Below are 21,252 nucleotides of genomic sequence, written 5' to 3'. Positions count from 1 at the left end.
TGTGTTTTGGTTCGGTGGTCCCACCCACCCTGGCTGGGGACTGCGCCCCGCCTCATCCCCCTGCTGTGCTCCACCCCTGCTGATCCCCAGGGAGCTGTGATTTCCAGCAGAGAGACACAGAGGCAAGTGTCACCTTTCCCCTGTAGGGAAGGGGCTCCTGCCCTTCCACCTTACAGCCAGGTATTCTGGGTGGGAGATATAGGGCAGGCAGTGGTGGCTCTCTAGAACCCCTGTGGTCCCACAGCCCTGCCCTGGAGCAGGACCCTCGGGGCCAGGCTCCCTCAGCCTCTGGCGTGTGAACGAGCTGCTCTGCACGGAAACTCTGAGCTCAGCACTGGCGCCTGCCCAAGAGGCCGTGGGAACCACAACTCTGGGCTGCCCCTGCAGCACTGCCCTGTGGTGTGAGCCCGCCCATGTTCCCTCCCTGGGGAGCAGAGCAGGGACACACTGCCACAGCCCCCCTCCCCATGCACCCCCCAGTGAAATCCTGCACCAGCAGCTCAAGCCTTTCCTCTTTAATTGAGGCTCGAATCAAAGCCACAGGTGACAGATGGGAGGAAAAGCTCAGCCGCCGGTGGTGAGGTGAGACCAGGACCCTGGCACAGAGCGAGGTCCCAGCCAGTGCTGAGGGCCAGATGCTGTGGAGCTGCTGCTCCCTGGACAGCAGGGGAGCAGGGCTGGTTGCAGCAGCTGGCCTGAGGAATGTCTGGTCCTTTACTGCACACCCTCCATCATCTTCAGGAACTCTGCAAGAGAGCAGCAGCCTCAGCCCACGGCCTTGCCTGGGTGCACAACATGGGTGCTTGTCTGGGGCCATTGCTCACCATCAAAGTCGATGCGGCCATCGTTGTTCTTGTCTGAGTCCTTCATCATGTCCTCTATGTCCTCATCAGTGACAGGCTCCCCAGTGGCCCTCAGGATCTCACCCAGCTCCTCAATGTCAATGAACCCATCCGCATTCCTGCAGGAGGGTGAGGGAGGGATGGGACCTTGCTTGCTCCCACAGACAGGATGGGCCACTTCGCCCCCACACTCACCGGTCGAAGATGCGGAAGCAGTTGGCCAGCTCCTCCTCAGACTTGCCTTTGGCATCCTCTTTCATCTGGCGCACCATCATGACCAGGAACTCCTCGAAGTCGATGGTGCCGCTGCCTGTGGGGAGGAAGCCAAACGTGGGTCAGGCTGCCTGCCCAGGGTCCAGCACCCACCCCTGCCAACAACCAAGGGCTGCTCACCGTCCTCGTCCACCTCCTCAATGATGGCATCCAACTCCTCTTTGGTGGGGTTCTGGCCCAGCATTCTCATCACCGTCCCCAGCTCCTTGGTGCTGATGTCTCCACCACCATCAGCATCAAACATGTCGAAGGCAGCTTTGAACTCTGTGGAGAGACAGGTCAGGTCTCTGGGCAGTGAGGCAGAGCCAGGCCCTGCACCATGGCCACACCTGGCCCCTGTCCCTGCTGTCCCCACACTCACCCGCAATCATCTCCTCGCTGAGGAAGGCACGGGCTTCTGCCTGCTGGTCCGTCTGCAAGGCAAGGGAGAGGGGTCACCCATATCAGGCCAGAGACTCCTTACACAGCATGGCCCCACAGTGCTTGGCTGTGGGAAGAGCCTCTGCCCTGCTGCAGGATGATCCTGTGCGGGCATAAGCCACAGACAGCAGCAATCTCTACAGTTCCAATGCCTTCCAGGCCATCCATTGAGGGCTGCAGGGAGCTGCCTGCCTGAGTCCCCCATTATCTGGGGGGCTCCATTGTGTGGGGGTCATGGTCCCTGTATACAGCCTTGGCATCCTGGGCATGCAGTGCTATTTTTGGGAACTCCTCAGCTCCCCTTGTAGGGATCGTTGGAGCTACAGCCGTGGCACCTGTCAGCCCCGATCGAGTTTCTCCTGGAGGCGCAGGCCGGCCATGGAGCCAGCAGCAAGGCCGTGTCGCATGACCCAGCACTCGGCTTTCAGCCACCCCCTGCTGCCCCTGCCTCTGTGCAGCCCTGAGCTCCCAACAGGGCTGAGATGGTGTCCCCAGGCACCTGCACCCCCTCAGCAGCCGCACATTCACCCTCAGATCTGTCCTGCGGGGACCCTGCACCACCCCAACACCTCCCTGCCCTCACCACCATGGTCAGCCCAGCACTGGGGACCATATCCCTGCTGCCCTCTGCTGCAGAGGCACAGCCCAGCCCCCCCGGTGCCTCCTGCCCAGTCAGGTCTCCTCCTGGCACACGGCACACAGCACACAGGAACACTCACCATCTTGGGAATTTATGGAGCTTCCCACCCCCAGAGAATCACCAGCTCCTGCAGCAGGAACTCCCAGAAGCTTCGTGGTGCCCCTGGCACCCCAATTTGTAGTGTCTCCTCTGTGGGATGTGCCTCCAGCTACTGCCCCCTGGCCCCCTCAGCCTATCAGCGCTCTGGCAGCACCCAGCCCCTCTCACTCGCAACTGGCGCCTTTACCTAATTTAGCCAAAGCTTTATTGGTCAAGGGCTGGGATTAACATGGGGATGAGGCTGGGATGGAAATTCAAGCCCTTCAGGAGGGAGATCAAAACTGTGGCAGGAGCGCAGCTCTGCCCACCCCCAACACCCCCATCCAAGGCAATTCAGCAATGAGGGGGTTAAAAATAGCCCTGGAGCCGTCAGCATCACCCGGGTAAGGGGGACAGGGTCCTCCCTGTTCAAGGGGCATGGACTATCACCCACTGGCCCCTGAAAATGCAGCCCTTCCTGGCTTACAAGCTCTGAATACTAAGCTGGTTTTCCACAACACAGTGTCCCCCCCCCGAACCCCCATTTTCTGCTGCAGGAGGCCAAGGCAGAGCAGTGCTGCAGCCCCCCACCCCAGATAAGGAAGGAGTGCCCTGTGGGGCCTGGGGCGTGAAGTCCCTGGAGAGATTTGGAGCATGAGCCCCATGGTTTGGGGTCCCCAGTGCTGTTGGCACCTGTTCCGGAAATGGCTCAATTTTTTCGTGCTTCTGAGGAGTGGGAATTATGCCCGGTGCCTCCTCGAAGGCTCACTCCTCATGGCCTGTGCCAGCCACTGCTGCCAGGACCGGCTGGGGCCCGTGGCTCTGGGGACACACTGGCCTAGTGGCCCATGCCCTGTGGTGCTCGGAGCCTCAGGGCTGCGGTGGGGACAGGGTGACAAATCTCTGTCCCATAAGGTCCCAGTGCCAGGGATGCCCAGGGGTTTTCTGGATGCTGCTTTTGCTTGGACCCTCATTCACCAGGTGGGAACTGGGTACAAGTCCAGCCTCTAGTGCATCCCACCCTGCCCAGGGAAGCTCAGGGGTCCCATCTGAGCCCAGGTAGGGTGCAGGGTGCTGGAACAGGGCACAGTGAGCAAGCGATGGACAGAGCGATAGCAGCAGCTGGGCTGGTTCCTCGATATTTATAGACATTCCCAAGGAAGCAGTGAGGAGTGAGCAGACAGACACTAAAAAAGGCTGGGCGAGTGCCGGAGGTGCAGCCTGGCCATGGGGCGCGTGGTGAGGCCGACTGAGGCCAGGGTGGCAGGGTGCCAAGGTGGCCCGGGGCACATCCCAGTGGGATCAGGAGCCTGAGTCTGGGGTAGCAGGATACAGGGGTGTTGGGGAATCTGGCTGTCACGGCACAGCGGTGCCAGGGTATTGGGGTATCAAGACCGTGGGACAGCACAGCGCTGAGCATCGGAGTGTGTGGCTCCTGTGGCCCCAGGGCAGGGATCCGGGGCTCGGCCTGACCACGACATCCCGGACAGGGGACAGAGGGGCCGAGACCGGGACGGGCGAGGTCGGTTCCTAGGCAGGGGCTGCGGGCACAGCCAGGCTGAGCCCTGACCCTGATCCGAGAGTCCCGGGCGGTGCTGCACGGACCGATCACGATCTCAGCCGTACCGGGCAGTGCCGGGAGAGCCGACCCCGATGGCGCCGGACGGCGCCGCAAGCGCTGCTCCCGATCCCGGCCGTGCCGGGCGGTGCCGGCTCCGCCGCCCCGATCCGGGTTCCCGGCGGAGGCGGAGCCGCGCAGGGAGGATCCCGGGACGAGCCGTGGCGGAGCGGCCATCGCTCGGCACCACCCGGCTCGGCTCGGCCCGGCCCGGCCCGGGGTAGCGCGAACGGAGCGGGGCGGGGGCAGCACCGGGAGGGTGTCCCGGGGCCGGGCTGTCCCCGCGGGGGGCCGTGCCGCGGTGGGCAGCCCCCGGCCCCGCCGTGTCGCGGTGCCGGCCCGGACCCCCCGGCAACGATGGCCGCCCGCATCCTGCACCGGCTGCGGCACGCGCTGGCGGGCGAGGCCGGCCGCGAGGAGCCGGCGGGCGGCGGCGGCGAGGCCGAGGACTGCCCGGAGAGCTCGGAGCTGGAGGACGACACCGAGGGGCTGTCGACGCGCCTCAGCGGCACCCTGAGCTTCACCAGCCACGAGGACGAGGAGGAGGAGGAGGAGGAGGAGGGGGACGGAGCTAGCGAGGAGCTGGAGGAGCCGCCGCAGGCGCCGGGGGCGGCAGCGGGCACGGAGGACGGAGGCAGGTGCTGGGGCGGCGAGCTGGGGGGACTGGGGTGACTCCAGGGACACTCATGCGATGGTGGCGTCCGGCAGCCCGACAGATGTCAGAGCCCTGTCCCCACGGAGGGCACTGACACCCCTCTCCCGGCACAGAGTGGGTCTCTGCGGCGGAGCGTCCCGGCGGCAGCCTGCTGACCCGGCAGCTGCAGGAGCTGTGGCGGAGGTCGCGGGGCAGCCTGGCACCGCAGCGGCTGCTCTTCGAGGTCACCAGCGCTAGCGTGGTCAGCGAGCGCTCTTCCAAGTACGTGGTGAGTGAGCCCGGCGCGGCTGGGCGGGCACGGTTGGGTACGAGTCCTGCTCTCCCTAAGGCAGGGATCCCACGGGGCTGGCGCTTATTTGTTTCTCTTTCCCCGTGCTGCTCGGATGGTGCCGGCGGCTCAGATGAGCCTCAGGTAACTATCGCTGATGGGTACTGCGGCTGCAGCAGCCCAATCCACTCCCTTCTGTTTGGGCAAACTCCCCCAGCCCCTTTGAGGCCGCACACCCTGCTGTGCTTGTGCCGGGAGCAGCGTGCCCACAGCACTGCCTGACACCTGCCTCCCCCGCAGCTCTACACCATCTACCTGATCCGCTCTGGCCAGTTTGACAAAGCCCCTGCCACCATCGCCCGGCGCTACTCGGACTTTGAGCAGCTGAACCGCCGCCTGCGCTGCCGCTTCAGCTGCGACATGGCCAGCGTTGCCTTCCCCAGGAAGAGACTACGCCGGAACTTCACCGCTGAGACCATTGCCAAGCGGAGCCGAGCCTTCGAACAGTTCCTGTCCCACCTGCACTCCATCGATGAGATCCGCCGCTCTCCTGAGTTCCTCGAGTTCTTCTTCCTGCCGGACCTGCAGGCCGCACAGCGCCTGACGTGCACGGGCATGTACCGTGAGGCCCTGGCCACCTGGGCCAACGCCTACCGGCTGCAGGACCGCCTGGGGGTCTGCAGCTCTGGCCGCTTCCTGCTGACACTGGCTGGGCTGGCCGTGTGCCACCAGGAGCTGGACCAGCTCAGTGAGGCCCACGGCTGCTGCGAGCAGGCGCTGCAGCTGCTGGAGGCCCAGGGCAGCCACCCGCTCCTGGGACCCTTCCTGCAGGCCCACGTCCACCTGGCCTGGAAGGTGGGCAAGGACAAGCGGCGCTCAGAGGCCCGGCTGCAAGACCTGCGGGAAGCTGGGCTGCCCCTGCAGCAGCAGCCTTCCCTAAAGGAATGCCTGATCAAGGAGCCTCTGGAATGAGCCACCTGTACTCACATGGGCGGGAGGGCAAGGGCTGTGGGGGGCTCACACGCCTGTGGCAGCTGGGAACAGTGAGGGAAGTGCCATGGGTGGCAGTGGGGCAGGGGAGCAGCACTGCAGTCCCGTGGGCAGCACAGTCTATGCCTGGAGCTGCCTCCTGAATGCACTTTCTCTGTGGTTAGTTTGGCGGGGCTGGGGACTCATGGGGGTCCACCACCCACACTGGTGCTGCCAGAAGCTGCTCCCCCTCTGCAGGGGATCCTGGAGTAGCTGAGACTCTAGCTGGGACATACTGGCACCTTGCAAGGGAACAGGAAAGCTTCTGGCAGGGTCCAGGGCTCTTGCCGGGAACTTCCCATAAAACTTACACAATAGAAAGGACTTTATTTAATAAAGTCTTGGCAGGAAGAAGAGCAAGGCGCCTGCTGTGTCTGTTTAGCCTTACTACCCCAGGGCATCATCAGTGGGAGGCCTCAAGCCTCCACATAGAGGTGGGAGCTGCCTCATCCCCTTCTCCCAGCTGGGCCCAAGCCCAGTCCTAGGGAGGAGCCCAAGGACAAGCAGAAGCAGCTACTGAGGAGCCAAAGCAGTACAAGCAGTGCAGAAGTGAGAAGAGGAAACAACGTGTGCCAAAGTAGCACCTTCCCCTCCTGTGACCCCGCCTGGCATGGGGACAGAGCTGATCCACTGTGCTCCTGGCACTGCCCGCCCTCGTGCAAGCCCAGTCACGGGTCCAAGGGGACAAACTCCAGGGACAGAGTCCAGTTCTTCACCCAATGGCTTTATTTTAAGGTGGGTGAAGGATAGCTGATGGCAGCATGTGCTTACATGCTGTGCATCTAGCAGCTGGTTGCAGTGATGCTCTGTTGGTCACAGTCTGTCGCAGACACCTCTGGCACCGGGACTTCCTGCAGTGCTTGGTCCCACATTGTTGGGGGACCTTCTTGTTCCTGTCCAGGTCCTGTCTTGATCTCAGGGCCCCTCCCTGGGCATGCTTGAAGCCCCTGTCTGTAGGGTGTCCTCAGCTAGAGCTTGCTCTGGGTTGGTGTCTGTTCCACCCTGATGACACCTTCCTGTGCACAGGTGACAGCCAGGACCCCATCCCTGCGCCACAGCCGTCCCTGCACCAAGCCCCGGCACCCACCTGCAGAGAGAGACTGTCAGACTGCAGCCCACTGCCCCCAGGACAGGCAGGGCTGGCCTTGCCCATCAAGGTCTCAAAAACCCATGAAGGACTTACCAGCCCAAGGGCTCTCACACTCGTACAGCATCCAGTGGTCAGCTCGGAAGGGCGCGTGGAACCACATGGAATGGTCAAGGGACACCATGAACTTGACGCGGTACTGCCGGTGCGGGAGCAGGGCCGTGCCCAGGAAGGCATAGTCAGAGATGTAGGCAGCCACACAGCAGTGCACCTTCATGTCAGTCTCCCCTGCAGAGCAACCAGTGCTGCCCATCCCATGGGGGCCCGTGGGACATGCCTGGGGTGCTCCACTCCCCTGGAGCCAGCTGCCAAGCACAGCTGGGATTCTTCCAGACTTATTCCCTTTGCCATGCCATGCCCCAGCATGGCTCACGGCATCATCTCTGCACTCACACCTATATTACAGCCTTGAAGTGCCCAGGCTGGGGCACAGGCAGCCCCCTAATCACAGCCCTCCCAGCCCACTCTGTTGAAACAGTGCTCCCCCTTAGCTTGGGGGGCACCTGGACCCAGCAGGACCCACCTATGTAGCCTCGTGCTCGCACCCAGAAGAGCTGCTTCGGCTCCTGTGGCTCTGAGCTGAATATATCTGGGGGGTTCACGGGTTTAATGTCAATCGGCACATCTTGAGCTTGGATCTTGGTGAGACGCTTCCTGTATCCCTCAGCCACGTTAGGATTCCTGCAGCCCAGCACAAAGAAGCGAGATTAACACCAGACAGGCAGGTTGGAACACATCCTACTGGCAGCAGCTCCATGCCAGGGACCCAGGGGCACACAGAAAGACAAGAGGGGCACAGCTCTTGTTGTGTCCTGCTCCTCTGTTCCCCTCACAGGCACATTTGAGAATTCCTCAGACAATACTTTCCCACACCTCCCTATGCCGCAGGCAGCAAGGCGGCATCCCCAGCGTGTCCCTTCCACCCTACTCACTGCAGGAACTTCTGGATGAGCTCCTCCTGTGTCAGCAGCTCCTCGGGGGGTGGCACGGTCGGCATGCTGTACTGGTGCTGCACTGGGCTCCCCTGCGAGAGCTGGAAGGAGGCCTGGCAGATGAAGATGGGCTTTCCATGCTGGATGGCCTTTACAGAGCGAACAGAGAAACTCTTCCCTGTGCGGGTCCGCTCCACCTCGTACAGCACCGGCACCTTGGGGTCCCCTGGGACGGGAAAGGGACGGGAAAGGGACGTTCTGCGGCTGGGCCACGACGCACCGCGCACCGGCGGAACGCGCCCGCAGGGGCCGGGCCCGGCAGTGCCACTCACACCGTCCTTGTTTGCTGGCACCGGGATGACAGCGCCTCCTCACTCCTGCGAACTTCCCCAGCGTCTCAACCCCTGCCGGACCCCTCCGGAACCCCTGCACCCCGCCGCCGGTTCCCCGGTTCCCCGGGCGCACCTGTCCGCACGAAGTAGCAGTGCAGCGAGTGCACCTGCTCGTCGCGGCTCACGGCGTGGGCCGCCGCCACCAGCGCCTGCCCCACGATCTGCCCGCCGAAGAGGTGCTGCGTGGCGGGCACCCAGTGGTGCTGGCCCCTGCGGGGAGAAGGCGGCCGCGATGAGGGTGTCGGCGGAGGAGGCGGCGGCCCGGTCCCGCTGCCCCGGCGTCCACCCGCACCTGAAGAGGTCGACCTCCAGCCGCTCCAGGTTCAGCACGCTGGTGATCAGGACGCTGCGCAGGTCCCCGGGAGGCGGCGGCGGCCCGGATCCCGGCCCTGCTCCAGCCCCGCCGGCGTCGCCTGGGGCCCCCATCACCTCCGCGAACCGGGACCGGCACCGCGACCCGACCAGCACGGCGGACCAGGAAGCACCGCCCATCCGCGGGGCGAAGGCCGCCATGTGATTAGGCGGTAGAGCTGTCAGTCATCCTTGTCTTGTCAGGATGCTCTGGGCTGGTTGGCTCGCTTCCTGTCAATCGGGAGAAGCTGGCGCTGATTGGTCGAGATCAGGGTGCGGGCGGTGCCCGGGTGGTTTAACGGGGATGGCGGGGTGGGCTTCGGCAGCTGAGCGGAGCCGGTCCGGGCGTCCCCCCGCGACCACCGCTCGCCATGCGCCCGTTTCCTCGCCTGCGAGGGCTGCCCCTACGGCCTGCGGAGCTGCGGCCCGGTGCGCAGCCACAACCGGCAGCACGGCACCGTTGTCCGCCAGGACGTCAGGTAAGGCCCGCCTGCGTCCGGCTGGAGCTCGCAGCAGCAGTGGTAGGGCCGTGCGCCCGCCGTCCCCCGGTGTAGCACCGCCAGGCCCCGTGGAGCCGCCGCTTGGGCCCAGCCCAGCGCTGCCCCGGGCACACGCCCTTTCCCCTACCTGGCTTTGATAACAGGGCTGATCCCGGTAGTGGGATGCCCCGGTACCGGGGTGCTGCCAGCTGTGCCACACGCCTGCTGTGTTCGCTGTACAGCTCCTGCCTTTTCCGGCTCAAGACTGCAAGCGTCGGCATCTGCAGCATTCTCCAGCTGTCCTTACCTCACTGCAGTGGAAAGGTGATATCAGGTTTCCCTCAGGGAGTGCTTCATTCCATGGCCTTCACTTCTCCAAGCAGCTATAGTGACACTGTTTCCTTTCCATCTTAGCTGGTGGATCTGCTTGTGTGCACAAAGGCTACAAGGTCACTCACTAGTTATGCAACTGCTCCCTTTGCCCTTTTAAAATATAACTTGCCTTCTTAAAATACAATTTAACCTCCTTCCTTGAAGCTTTTCTTGTCGTGTTGTAGCTTGCTCCTCCAGAGCTGCAGAACCGTGTGCTTTAGGGATAAAGACACAATGAGCTTCCTCAGCAATGTGATGAAGTGCTTCTTCAAGCAGTTACCGAGACTCTTCTCCTATACCGGGCGCCAGACAAGGGAGGACAAGTCCTCTACGCCTTCCTTGTGGGGAGCAAGGAGTGAGGGTGAAAAGCAATGCACTTGTTGCTGAAGAGAGACGTGAGCGAGAGCGCAGTCGCTGCGCCTCCAGCCGCTGCACAGCGATGTGGAGGGAGGAGGGGGAGGCAGCCAGGCAGGAGCCGGTGCCCGCACGCCGCCCTGGGGAGCGGCCACAGCGAGCGGCGTTCCCGGTGTTCCCGGTGCGATGCACGGCGGCCATAGCGAGCGGCGTTCCCGGTGTTCCCGGTGCGATGCACGGCGGCCGCGGCGGGCGGCGCCCGAGCGCTCCGGTGCCGGCGCGGCCGGAGGAGGCGTTGGCGGAGCGCGGCAGGGACCGGGACACGCCGCGGTGTCCCCGCCGGTAGCGGCAGCGCGGAGCGGGCCCGCACTGACGGCCCCAGCCGCGCTGGCCCGCGCCTGCCCGGTGCAGCTCCCGGTGCTCCCCCTCCGCCAGCGGCTGTGCCCCGAGCACCGCACCGAGTGGCCGGTCGTGATCGCCGCCGGGAAAGCCGTGGGTGCAGGCACTGAGAGCCACCGGCAGGAGCTGCTCGCCGTCCTGAGAGACCTCACCACGCCGGACTGGCTGCCTCAGCTCCACCTTCAGTGGCTGCTCGAGGATGGGATCTGGGCAGCCGAGGGAGAGCAGAGGCTTCTTCATGGAGCTGGAGATTGTCATCCAGGGTTAAGTCAAATTTGCAGTGCTGGGCTCTCTCTGGAGAGCTGCATCGCCACCTTTCCTGGCACTACAAGAGTGTGTTTCTAAGATCTCTCCTGATGCCGTGACACTCTGCTCCCCATCCTGATCACTGTGCTGCTCAGGCAGCTCCCCAAAGTCTGCCTATTTCAGACTTGCCTCTTTGCTGTGCCATGGTAACACACCCCAGAGCTCTGGCCAGGCTTCCCTCACTGTGGCAGCAGCTCAGCAGAAGCAGCAGCCTGTCAGCCTCTCTTGTGGCTGTTGAGAGTTGTGTGTTTGTTCTCCAGAGCCCACCAGCTCCCTGAGGCCCTTCAGTGTCAGCCTGAAACACCTCATGCTCTTCTCCAGAGTGAGCCAGCAAGCTCAGCTCCTGTTAGATTCTGTCTCCTGTGACAGAACTGGAGGCCACAGAAACCTCAGAGGATGCCAGTGAAGATTAGATTACCCAGAGGACTGAAGACAGCATCAGGCAGTCTTTGAGTGGCATTTGCACAGAGGCTGCTGCCAGGCTGTGCCTAAGGCAGTGGTTTGGAAGTCCAGGCAGCTGATTTGCACCAGGTAGGACAGGCTCAGTCTACAGATCCAGGAGAATGCCCACCCTGTGGGCATCTTCCAGGAAGGCCCAAGTAGCTACACTTGCCACTTCAACCTGGCCTTCCAGCTGCCCTGCTGGCACATCTTGGCTGTGCTGAATTTGAACAGGAAGCTCTTGCAGAGGGAAATGCTCAGTAGACCATGGGAGAGGGGATGTGATGCCCATCAGGCTGGGTGAGACAGTGCTGATGGCCTCTTGTGGGTCCTAAAGAGCTCCTGGAACAAGTCTTTGGATAAATCCCTGGTGGTTGTCTTTCCTCACAGCAGAGATCAGCCACAGCAATAAGGACTTGGAGCACAGGACTCTGTGGGAGCTGGCTGACAGCTGGATCAGCTCCATTGAGGTGAAGCTCCAGCACTGAGTGGGAGCTGAGCTGGGTGCTTCCACTGTGTCCTGTCTTGCACCTTCATTCCCCTCAGCCTGTCATTTTCTCGGCGTGGAGGGGGCAGTTTGGGACCTTGATCTGCTGAGTGAGCGACACCTCTTGCACAGGGCAGCAGAGGAACTGGACTGGGAGCTCCTGATCCTGCAGGAGGGGTCACAGTCACTGACCTGGCTAACAGCTGTGGCCAGGAGCCAGCTCTGGGTGGTGCAATGTGGGAGGTGCTGCTATCCTAGAATCTGCTGAGTTGGAAGGGACCCATTGGGATTGTGTCCAACTCCCAGTCCTGTGCTGGACACCACAAAAATCCTACCATCTGCCTGAGAGTGTTGTCCAGACACTTCCTGAACTCGGACAGGCTTGATGCCATGACCATTGCCCATGGGAGCCTGTTCCACTGCTCAGCCACCCTTTAGGTGAAAAACCTTTTTCTGATATTCTGCCTCAGCTTTATACCATTTCCTCTTTCAGATATTCTGCCTCAGCTTTATACCATTTCCTCAAGTTCTGTCACTGGTCATGACAGTGAAGAGATCAGTGCCTGCCCCTCTGCTTCCTCTCATGAGGATGCTGAAGACCACAATGAGGTCTTCCCTCAGTTTCTTCTTCTCCAGGCTGAACAGACCAAGTTACCTCAACTGTTTCTCAAAAGCTTCACCTCCAGTCCCATCACCATCCTCATGGCATCTTTTGAATGATGTTCTGTAATAGTTCAATGTCTTTTTTATATTGTTGTGCCAAAACTGTCCCCAGGACTTGAGGTGAGGCTGCACCAGTGCAGAGCAGGGTAGGACAATCCCCTCCCTTGCTGGCCATGCTGTGTCTGATGCCCCCAGGACAGGATTGGCCTTTCTGGCTGCCAGGGCACTGCTGATCATATTCAACTTGCCATGGACCAGGTCCCTTTCCACAGTGCTAGTCTCCAGCTTCTTTTCCCCTGTCTGCATATACCACCAGGATTTCCCTGTACAAGGTGCAGTGTGTCACTTGCTCTTGTTAAACTTCATACTTTTAGCAATAACCCATCTCTCCAATTTGTCTAGGTGTCTCAGCAGGGCCTCTCTGCCTTCAATGGAGTTGACAGCTCCTCCCAGTTTAGAGCTGTTAGCACTAAACATTAATATATTACTTCATATTCCTTCAAGTCCTAAGTCCAAGTCGCTAATGAAGATGTTACAATTGGGCCAAGGGTGAAGCCCTATGGAACCCCTCTAGTGGCTGGACACCAGCCTGATGTCACCCCATTCCCTCTAAGTCTTTGTTTGTGCCCAACCTGTGAGCCAGTTGCTCACCCATTGTGTAACAGGATTATTCAGCTGCAAGTTGGACACTTTGTCCAAAAGAATACTGGGACAGACAGTATCAAAAGCTTTGCTGAAGCCCAAAAACATTACAGCTACTGGCTTTCCTTAGTCAGTTAGGTGGGTTACCCTGTTGTAGAAGGAAATCATGTTCAACAAGCGGGACTTTCCCCTCATGAAGCCATGCTGGCTGTGACCAGTGACTGTGCCCTCCTACAGGTGTTTTTCAGTACCTGCCAGAATGATCTTTTCCATGATTTTACTGGCCACTGAAGTGAGACTGACAGGCCTGTAGTTTCCAGGGTTCTCCTTCCTGCCCTCTGAAATCGGGACATCATTCCCCAGCTTCCAGTCATGTGGGAACCTCTCCTGATTCCCAAAACTGCTCCAAAATCATCGAGAGTCTTTGTGATGACATCAGCCAGTTCTTTGCGGTTTCTCAATCCCATAAGGGCCCCTAGATTTGTAGGGATCTAGGTACAATAACACGTGACAAAACTATTTCATCTGTGGCCAGCACCCGCAGGTCCTTGCAGCATCCAGCTGTGAGGTGTTGTGCAACTGAGCCAATAAATCACCCTCGTGTTGTTTGGGAGCTGAGCCTGTCCCTATGCCAGCTGCAGCCACTCCTCCCTGCCCAGGGAACGGGGCATGGGGCAGGACTTTGGGCAGTGCTCCTCAGTCGTCCTTTCTCACCATGGAGCCTCAGGTGGCAGGAGGTGGCAGCTCCTGAATCCCTGCAATCCCACTGTGCTGCAGCCCATTACAGAGCAGGGGTGTTGTTTGCCTGGTTGCAGCAGCTGCTCTCAATTCCTCAAGAAACAGGAACCCGCCCTCGTGTGCAGGGGTCACTGCCGGGCAGATAACGCTGCAGGGAGGTGGGGAGCAAAGGCTTCGTGCAAGGGTGGGGGAGGGAAAACAGCCTGGAGAGCAAACTCCCTCCTCTGTGGGCGCTGCTCTAGAGTGGGTGAGTTCCCCAGCCCCATCGCAGCCAGATGAGCTCCAGCCCCAGCAGCTCCCAGCCTGCTGTTGGGACATAGCAGGAAATGTCACAGACCTCACTCCATTGCTGTGGTTTGGTCACTGTCCATGTTTTCCCATGGAATTTAGCAATTCCTTCATTAACACTTTGGTGTTGATGGAGTTGGCTGTGGTTGAGGGCTGGGGATTTCCTTTGAGCATGAGTTTTGTAACATGATCTGATACTATCGAGTCTCTGACTAAATATAGCATCGTGTTTCTTTAAAACACGTTTTTGTCAGCTTAGAGCTGCTTGTTTCCCCTTTGGTTGTGCTGTGGAAGAGGCCTGAAAGGCTTTGCCAGCCCCTTTGCTATCTTTCTGCCTCCTGTGGGAACCCCTCTGATTTTAGGAGACCTCTCCCCTCCAGGCTCTTCCTCTGCACAGCTGCCACCCTGCCTCCCCTCCAGCCTGCCACAGGCACTGCAGGATGCCATCCTCACCTGCCAGGGCTTGAAGGGTCTGGCTGAGGGCACAGAGCTGAGGGCATGGAGCTCCAAGTCAGGATGGCTGTGCCCCACACCAGGTCACTGTGACTGGCTCTGTGGCCACAGACATGTGCCCAAGCAAGGGCTGCTGCCAGCACTGCTATCTGGGCGCTCCAGCATCTGACTCGTCCCCCTCCAAGCTGAACACACAGGAAATAACTCATCGTTCTCTGGGTAAACATCTTTCCCAAGAGTGAAACTGCCCGGCCGGGATGAGTGTCCGGCTGTAATTTACCTCCACGTGAGCGCTGTGCTGTGCCCTCCCACACTCCACCCGCTCTGATCCACCCTGACAGTCCCAGAATAATGCCGGGGACATGTCCTGAACCCCACAGGGCTGTGGCCTGTGCTCCCTTCCTCACTGGTGGAGGAACTGCTCCCACAAGGGGAAAAGCACAGGGGTGTCCCAGCCCCCCAAGCCTCCTTTGACAGAGTCTTGTCTGGAAGCACTTTATTGCTGTCTCTGACCCACATCAATCCCCCTGCCCATGCTCTGGGCATGCCACAGCATCAGTGTGGGAAAATCCAAACCCCACTTTGCTCTGCTCTCATGTCAGCCCTTCAGCAGCACATGCTGGGGTGAGTGGGCAGGGAGGGGCTCAGAGCCTGCCAGGCAGCCATCACTGGGGGGCTGCTGATGTGGGGGGCAGCCCAGCAGCACCCTCAATACCTCACTCATGTTGGCAGGAGCTCTTGAGTAGCGGGGGCAAGTCCAGGCCATCGATGGCCAGGCGGTGCACAATGTGTTTCTGGATAACCAGCCGGCACAGCGTCTGCAGGGAAGGAACTGCAAGAGAACAGAGAGTGTACCTGAGCTGGGCAAGTCAGCAGTGAGGCTGAGCACAGTGGGTGGAGGAGTTGGCAGAGCTTCTCAGAGGCACTGTGGTTAAAGGCAGTGGTGGGTGAGTTTGTTCTGTGGCATCGTCCTGCCCTGGGCTCAAACTGGCTGTGCGGGGGCTGGTGCCAGGCTGCTCCAGCAGGGCTGGAAGCTCAAGGGCCCCGGGCAGCAAAGCTCTTCCCGTTATTAGGAGGAAGGCAGAGAGACAGTTATGTGCCCAAGCTGTGTGTGACTGTGGCTGGTTTGCATTTCTTTCTCTGGTGGCTGTCAAGCAGCTCCCCAGGGTCTCACATACCCATGCTGGGCTTCTTTTCCATCCCACTCCCTTGGTCTGCCTGCACTGGCCCCAGCACCAAGGTGCTGAGTGAGTGCAGGCTGGGGCTGCACTGCCTGCAGAGACAGCGCCCACCACACCTTTGGGGCAGACTACCATGAGAACCGTCCCCTTGGGCACCTGCACAGAATCTGCCTGGTTCCTGCTCCTGTGATACGACTTCCCAGAGCCATGGGTGGCTCAGCATGGGTACTGTCTGCTGCAGCCATTACTGTCCTCAGCTGTTACACCAGGGAGAATACCAGGTTCCAGCCTCGGGACAGAAGCAGCTGCTCGTGACACCAGCATGTGAAGCAGTGGCTCCCAGTGCTGGGGGCAGGCAGTACTCTGGCTCTAGCTCTTCTTCTGGCTCTGTCTCACCTGATCCATCTCCTCATTTTTCCAGCGTGGTGCTAATTAGCACTTATTAGTGTGGTCCCTCCCTGCAAGCCAAGGGACATGGGCTAATGCCCAGGTTCCAATGGCATCACAGGGTGTCTGCCCAGGGAACATCATGTCTGGGGCACGTGGCAGGTGCGTGGGCGCCGGGTGCTGAGCCCTGGTGGGTGTAGGTGGATGTTTTGATGCCAGGGCAGGATCTTAGCTGGCTCTGGCTGCCACGTGCTGTAGTCAAGGCTGGGCACAGCAAGGCCTCACAGCTGAGGGACAGCCCCAAACACCCAACCCTACCACTCTGCTCAGGAAGGGTGGCCAGGGGGGCTCTGTCTGACCGCTGCTGCTGCTGGGGGTCTCTCCCCTGGCCCCAGCACAGCGCCCATGGCAGAGCTTTCATCAGACACTGCCCAGCAGTGATACTGTGGATCTCACCTGTGCTCCACAAGGACCAGAGGCTTTCCTGTGCCCTCTTACCCCCTGTGTCCCTCTGCCCAGGGGCACATGCCAACCTTCCCTCTGTTGGCGACTACGGCATGACCCCACCAGAGCTCCCCCGCTCGTGGCCCACGCAGCACGGAGGGGCACAGGTACCTACAGCCATAATCCACCGGGATCACCCGGACACTCTTGGTGGAGGCAAAGACGTCGATGACGGCGTAGAGCGGGCGGGAGGTGGGCAGTCCCCTGGCGCTCGGCCCCATGTCCTCGCCGTTGATGACGATGTGCATGTCGGCGGTGCCGTCGGGCTGCGGGGCGTACAGCACCCCGATGCGGCTGCGCCGGGCGGTGGCGGGCAGCACGTTCATCTTGAACAGGTCATCCAGGATGTGGCTGTAGCGGCCTGGCCGGCTGCGCCCCACCAGCGTGTCCCGGGGGATCCGCAGCCGCTCGATCAGCAGGGAGGGCTCCCAGGGCCGCCCCCGCGGCTGCGCCTCCTCCCCCTCCGCCACCACACGGTTGTGGTTGCGGGTGATGGCAAACACCCAGGTGTCGCCCAGGTTGACCAGGTCCGGCAGCGAGTACTCAGGCACTACCTCCAGTCTCTGGGGATCATGGGCTGTCAGTCCCACGCGCAAGTGCCCGCACCAGCCCAGCTCCTTCTCCTCAATCTCCACCAGGAAGATCTGCCCGGGTGCCAGAGGCTCCTGGCTGAAGCAGAGCCCGTTGGCGAAGCTCTCCACCCGTGTGGCTTGTGTGTGTGAGGCATCCAGGCGGATGTTGGCGCCGTGGATGTGGTGGAAGCGTGCAGCAAGTCGGCACCGGGCAGCCATTGCAGCCCGAGCTATTTTTAACTGTCCCTGTCACAGCTGCTGTGAGGTGCTGACAGCCCGGCTGGGAGGGACAACCAGAGGGCTCAAGGGGGGTCCTGGTGCCATGGGGGCGGTTGGGGGGGCCCTGTGGCTGATGGGCACAACCGGGCCCAAACCAGACTCGCAGACATTCCACCCTGGACTGTCCAGCGCTACCACCTGGGTCTGGATGTCTGGCTGTGCCCATGCTGTCCAGCAGAGCTGGCAGTGCCCGGTGGTGCCCAGTGGTACCAGCTATAGCCAGCAGTGGCCAGTGGTCATCCCACGGTGATGACTGGCGGTGCCTGGAGATGCCCAGCTTTACCCGGCGGTGCCGGGTGGCACCCAGCTGTAACCGGTGGTGCCCGGTAGTGCCCACCGGCACCCCGTTTGGCTACGGAGGCTCCATCGGTGCCCCCCCCGCCACTGTCCCGGTCCCGGTCCGGGACCGCTCCCACGTGCGCGGGCAGGGCCGGGGCGGGGCCGGCCGCCCCCGGGGCGCTGATTGGCCGCCGTGGGGCCCCGCCCCGCTCACGTGAGGGCCGCAGGTCATATGGGCGCGTGTCATGTGCCCGCCGTGACCGCCGCCTGCGAGCGCCGCGCCGGGAGCGGCCGCGGTCAGTGGGACCGAGGGGCGCCGGGACGGGACCGGGGGGGTGGGATGGAGGGACCGGCGCCAGGGGAGGCGGCTGGGCCGGGCCGGGGATCAGCCCCGAGTGGGGGCCGGGCCGGGGCGCTCGCGGGGCGCTGCCGCGGCCGTTCCTGGCCGACAGCAGCCTGACCGTCCCTTCCGCCCACCGCAGATGGGGCCAGTGTTGCTGTCGTCGCTGCTGCTGCTGGGGTTGGGCCGGGCCGCCCCCCCGGACCATGAGGTGACCTACCTGCCCGGGCTGTCAAAGCAGCCGTCCTTCCGCCACTTCTCGGGCTACCTCTGCGCCGGGCCGGGCAAGTACCTGCACTACTGGTACGTGGGACTGCGCCTGGCGATGGGGGGGCATCGGCTGGCACCGGGCACTCACAGCTACTCGTCCACAGGTTCGTGGAGGCCCAGAGCAATCCCCAGAACAGCCCCCTGGTGCTGTGGCTGAACGGAGGCCCTGGCTGCAGCTCCATGGAGGGCTTCCTCAAGGAGCATGGCCCTTTCCTGGTTAGTAGTCACTGCTATCCTGTGGCTCAAGGACTCAGGGGATGACCGGCTGTGTGGCACGAGCCATCCCGCTGTGTCCTGTCCTGCTTTGCCCATCAGTCACCACCTTCTTCCTCAGATCCAGCCCGATGGGGTCACTCTGAAGTACAATGAGTACGCATGGAACAAGGTACAGACACTGCTTTTCTTTGTGGCTTTGAGACGGGGTGGCCGTGAGCCAGTTCCTCCTGCTCTCTCCATGGAGCCGATGACCACTGCTCCCCTCCCACCCAACACACCCTCCTCTCCTCTCCTCTCGAGTGTGCTGTTGAGCAGCACAGGAATGTGGCCGTCCCAGTGCAGCCCTGGGGCGGGCCACACTCCTGTGGGTGCTGCCATGGGCGGGGCTAACAGTCCTTGGCCCCACTGAGCCGGAGGGTCTCCCCTGATCGCTGGCTCCTCTGCTGTCCTTGCAGATTGCCAACATCCTCTACGTGGAGTCTCCCGCTGGTGTCGGCTTCTCATACTCTGACGACAAGAAGTATGCCACAAACGACACGGAGGCGAGTGACTGGGAGAGCCCTGCTCCCCTGCCTGCCCACTCCTGGCTATGGGGTGCAGCCTCACCACCTGACCGTGCCCCCTTCTCCCTGCAGGTTGCTCATAACAACTACCTGGCACTCAAGGACTTCCTCCGGCTCTTCCCCGAGTACTCCAAGAATGATCTCTTCCTCACAGGGGAGAGCTATGGAGGGGTCTACATTCCCACACTGGCAGAGTGGGTGATGCAGGACCCCAGCCTCAACCTGAAGGTGGGCAGCTTGGCTCTGCCCAGCCAGGGAGCAGAGGGCTTGGCACAGCCAGGGTGGGACCAGTTAGGATGCAGGGCACGCCTCGCCCTGCAGCCTTTCATCTCTTCCTGGGGTTCTGGCAGCAGCTGCTGGTGGACGTGTCTGTCCCTGCTGCCGGGGGAGTGTCCTCAGGCACCCCCAACCCTCCCTGTTCCCTCCGCAGAGTAAACAGTTCCACATCTGCTTCCTGCCTGCGGCTGCTGTGCTGTGACTGCCCCGCGGGGAGCTGGAACACAACAGGGTTGTTTTCTTCTTGCCTCGCAGGGAATCGCTGTGGGAAACGGCCTCTCATCTTATGAGATCAATGACAACTCCCTGGTTTACTTTGCCTATTACCACGGGCTGCTGGGGACCGAGTAAGAGCAGAGGGAATGCTGGATGTGCCGTTTCTGTGCAAGCAGGATGGCTGCACAGCTGAGGCTGGGGCTGTTTGGGTCGGTGGTGTTGAGACAAGGGCAGCACCTAGCCTGTCCTGGGCCAGCATCTGGGTTGTGGCTCCTTGTCCCAGGGCAGCTCCCATGGGTGGGTTTGTTTGTGGGGTAAAGAGGGCATGGGGCCAAGCTGTGTGCCTTGTGGCCACTGGGCAGAGAGCTGCAGGGCAGCTGTCATGTCACTGTTGCCACCTGGTCCAAGTGGTCCTGGTCTCTGCCCGCAGGCTGTGGAAAGACCTGCAGGCCTATTGCTGCTCCCAGGGGAAGTGCAACTTCCATGACAACTCCAACCTGAATTGCACACTCAAGGTGAGGGGAGCCAGAGCCCTTATACGTGTGCCCAGCAGAATGTGTCTGGGCCCACAGGTCCACAAGGATCCTGCTGAGTCCCAAACCCTTCTTGTGATTCCTTGCAGATGGGGGAGATGATTCAGATTGTAGAGGAGTCTGGCCTCAATATCTACAACCTCTATGCCCCATGCGATGGAGGTGTCCCCGGGAGCATGAGGTGAGAGCTTTGGTTGCACTGGCACAGAGGGACGTGGTGGGCTGGGCAGGGGGCCCCTCTGGGACACATGGATGGTGTGTGGCTGCTGCTGAGGACTCCCCCCAGGTGAGCCCTTAGCCCTTGTACTCCAGGGTTTTCAGTCTGTCCTCATACTCTCTCTGGCTACAGATATGAGGGTGATTATCTCATCACACATGACCTGGGCAACTCCTTCATCCGGATGCCACTGAGGTTCTCCTGGCGGCAGGTGAGCCAAGGTGCCCATGCTGCTGGGCTGTGAGCAGCCTCTGTTCAGCCAGTTGTGCTGTTGTGGGCAGGAGGGGCAGAAAGCAGCTGCTCCGTGGGGCAGGTGCTGCTGTGACAGTGACTCTCCCGACTCTCCCAGAACCTGTTCCGGATGCCAGTGGCCCGAAAGAAGGTCCGGATGGACCCGCCCTGCACCAACTCCACAGCCCCTAGCATGTATCTGAACTCCCCCGAGGTGCGGAAGGCTCTGCACATCTCCCCCGAGGCCCCAGAGTGGCAGGTGTGCAGGTGAGCAAGCTGTGGGCAGGGAGGGACTACTCTGAGAAGGAGCAGACATGCTGCCATTGCTTCCTCCACAGCTTCGAGGTGAACCGCAGCTACAGGCGCCTGTACATGCAGATGAATGAGGTGTACCTCAAACTGCTTGGAGCCACGGTGTGTGCAGGGGAACCCAGAGACCCTGGAAGTCTCTCTGCCAGCTCAGCCTCCTACCTGGCTGGGGCTGCTGCCCTGCCAACAGCTCACTCTCTCTCTGCTACACAGAAATACCGGATCCTGGTGTACAACGGGGACGTTGACATGGCTTGCAACTTTCTCGGGGATGAGTGGTTTGTGGATTCCCTGTGCCAGAAGGTAAATGGGCAGGGCCCAGGTCAGGCCAGTCACTGGCTCCAGGCTATGTGCTGTAGCCGGCTGTGGCAGGAGCATGGGCAGGGCCAGCCACAGGTGCTGAAGGCACTGCTGCTACTCCCAGGTGCAGGTGGCTCGCCGGCCCTGGCTCTACACGGAAAACGGTGAGAACCAGATCGGTGGCTTCGTGAAGGAATTCACCAACATTGCTTTCCTCACTGTCAAGGTAGGGCTGAGGGCTCTGGGGGCCAGGGATGGGGCTGTGGGTGGGTGTGCTGGATACCAAGGCTGCAGTCAGGGTTGGGTAATGTC

At 61.4% G+C, this 21,252-nt stretch overlaps 5 protein-coding genes and 1 pseudogene across 6 annotated transcripts in view; 3 read left to right on the top strand and 3 right to left on the bottom strand.

The window, feature by feature from the left end:
* Nucleotides 1–598: 598 nt before the first annotated feature.
* TNNC2 (troponin C2, fast skeletal type) lies at nt 599–2,312 on the bottom strand. The gene is made up of 6 exons (XM_077187490.1): nt 2,255–2,312; nt 1,477–1,528; nt 1,236–1,379; nt 1,038–1,152; nt 825–961; nt 599–746 (listed from the first exon to the last, which is right to left on the bottom strand). Exons 1-6 carry the CDS (start codon nt 2,255–2,257, stop codon nt 715–717), a joined length of 483 nt encoding a protein of 160 aa, XP_077043605.1. The 5' UTR covers nt 2,258–2,312; the 3' UTR covers nt 599–714.
* A 1,670-nt stretch (nt 2,313–3,982) lies between these two features.
* Nucleotides 3,983–6,179, top strand: SNX21 (sorting nexin family member 21). The gene is made up of 3 exons (XM_054644592.2): nt 3,983–4,505; nt 4,640–4,794; nt 5,095–6,179. The coding sequence occupies exons 1-3, from the start codon at nt 4,229–4,231 to the stop codon at nt 5,764–5,766; spliced, it is 1,104 nt and encodes a 367-aa protein (XP_054500567.1). The 5' UTR covers nt 3,983–4,228; the 3' UTR covers nt 5,767–6,179.
* Nucleotides 6,180–6,711: 532 nt separating this feature from the next.
* ACOT8 (acyl-CoA thioesterase 8) lies at nt 6,712–8,855 on the bottom strand. Its single transcript, XM_054644557.2, has 6 exons — nt 8,587–8,855; nt 8,368–8,504; nt 7,903–8,128; nt 7,494–7,651; nt 7,007–7,198; nt 6,712–6,910 (listed from the first exon to the last, which is right to left on the bottom strand). Exons 1-6 carry the CDS (start codon nt 8,805–8,807, stop codon nt 6,792–6,794), a joined length of 1,053 nt encoding a protein of 350 aa, XP_054500532.1. The 5' UTR covers nt 8,808–8,855; the 3' UTR covers nt 6,712–6,791.
* A 107-nt stretch (nt 8,856–8,962) lies between these two features.
* The window catches only part of CTSA (cathepsin A), a 20,484-nt gene continuing 8,194 nt past the window's right edge, over nt 8,963–21,252 (top strand). Inside the window, exons 1-14 of the mRNA XM_054644558.2 lie at nt 8,963–9,124; nt 17,952–18,112; nt 18,184–18,295; nt 18,414–18,464; nt 18,751–18,837; nt 18,931–19,086; nt 19,390–19,481; nt 19,781–19,865; nt 19,973–20,064; nt 20,233–20,311; nt 20,450–20,598; nt 20,670–20,745; nt 20,854–20,943; nt 21,065–21,166. Of these exons, the coding sequence (XP_054500533.2) occupies nt 9,017–9,124; nt 17,952–18,112; nt 18,184–18,295; nt 18,414–18,464; nt 18,751–18,837; nt 18,931–19,086; nt 19,390–19,481; nt 19,781–19,865; nt 19,973–20,064; nt 20,233–20,311; nt 20,450–20,598; nt 20,670–20,745; nt 20,854–20,943; nt 21,065–21,166 (1,440 nt within the window). The 5' untranslated portion in view covers nt 8,963–9,016. The remainder of the gene's footprint in view (nt 9,125–17,951; nt 18,113–18,183; nt 18,296–18,413; nt 18,465–18,750; nt 18,838–18,930; nt 19,087–19,389; nt 19,482–19,780; nt 19,866–19,972; nt 20,065–20,232; nt 20,312–20,449; nt 20,599–20,669; nt 20,746–20,853; nt 20,944–21,064; nt 21,167–21,252) is intronic.
* LOC129127847 (zinc finger SWIM domain-containing protein 1-like) lies at nt 10,488–11,754 on the top strand (annotated as a pseudogene).
* Nucleotides 14,755–17,682, bottom strand: NEURL2 (neuralized E3 ubiquitin protein ligase 2). Of its 2 annotated transcripts, none has more exons than XM_077187489.1 (2): nt 16,451–17,682; nt 14,755–15,099 (listed from the first exon to the last, which is right to left on the bottom strand). In XM_077187489.1, exons 1-2 carry the CDS (start codon nt 17,128–17,130, stop codon nt 14,988–14,990), a joined length of 792 nt encoding a protein of 263 aa, XP_077043604.1. In that variant the 5' UTR covers nt 17,131–17,682; the 3' UTR covers nt 14,755–14,987. The 2 variants fall into 2 exon arrangements, with proteins under 2 accessions (XP_077043604.1, XP_054500534.1); XM_054644559.2 differs by having other exon boundaries at nt 16,455–17,679.

The sequence above is a fragment of the Agelaius phoeniceus genome, chromosome 17, assembly GCF_051311805.1.
Source record: "Agelaius phoeniceus isolate bAgePho1 chromosome 17, bAgePho1.hap1, whole genome shotgun sequence".
Classification (NCBI taxonomy): Eukaryota; Metazoa; Chordata; class Aves; order Passeriformes; family Icteridae; genus Agelaius; species Agelaius phoeniceus.
The sequence above is the reverse complement of the archived record's forward strand: the minus strand, read 5'-3'. Positions and strand labels throughout refer to the sequence as shown.

What these genes read in the sequence shown, in the direction of transcription:
- ACOT8 (XM_054644557.2), bottom strand. Translation starts at nt 8,807, where the DNA reads ATGGCGGCCTTCGCCCCGCGGATGGGCGGTGCTTCCTGGTCCGCCGTG. An exon ending in CTCATCCAGAAGTTCCTGCA is followed by an intron (nt 7,652 to 7,902) that starts GTGAGTAGGGTG and finishes GCTGGGCTGCAG; the next exon opens with GAATCCTAACGTGGCTGAGG. An exon ending in GCGAGCACGAGGCTACATAG is followed by an intron (nt 7,199 to 7,493) that starts GTGGGTCCTGCT and finishes GTTGCTCTGCAG; the next exon opens with GGGAGACTGACATGAAGGTG.
- TNNC2 (XM_077187490.1), bottom strand. An exon ending in TGAGGAGGTGGACGAGGACG is followed by an intron (nt 1,153 to 1,235) that starts GTGAGCAGCCCT and finishes TCCTCCCCACAG; the next exon opens with GCAGCGGCACCATCGACTTC. An exon ending in TGGCCGCATCGACTTTGATG is followed by an intron (nt 747 to 824) that starts GTGAGCAATGGC and finishes GCTCTCTTGCAG; the next exon opens with AGTTCCTGAAGATGATGGAG.
- NEURL2 (XM_077187489.1), bottom strand. Translation starts at nt 17,130, where the DNA reads ATGGCTGCCCGGTGCCGACTTGCTGCACGCTTCCACCACATCCACGGC. An exon ending in CCGGTGGATTATGGCTGTAG is followed by an intron (nt 15,100 to 16,450) that starts GTACCTGTGCCC and finishes GTTCTCTTGCAG; the next exon opens with TTCCTTCCCTGCAGACGCTG.
- SNX21 (XM_054644592.2), top strand. Translation starts at nt 4,229, where the DNA reads ATGGCCGCCCGCATCCTGCACCGGCTGCGGCACGCGCTGGCGGGCGAG. An exon ending in AGCGGGCACGGAGGACGGAG is followed by an intron (nt 4,506 to 4,639) that starts GCAGGTGCTGGG and finishes CTCCCGGCACAG; the next exon opens with AGTGGGTCTCTGCGGCGGAG. An exon ending in AGCGCTCTTCCAAGTACGTG is followed by an intron (nt 4,795 to 5,094) that starts GTGAGTGAGCCC and finishes CCTCCCCCGCAG; the next exon opens with CTCTACACCATCTACCTGAT.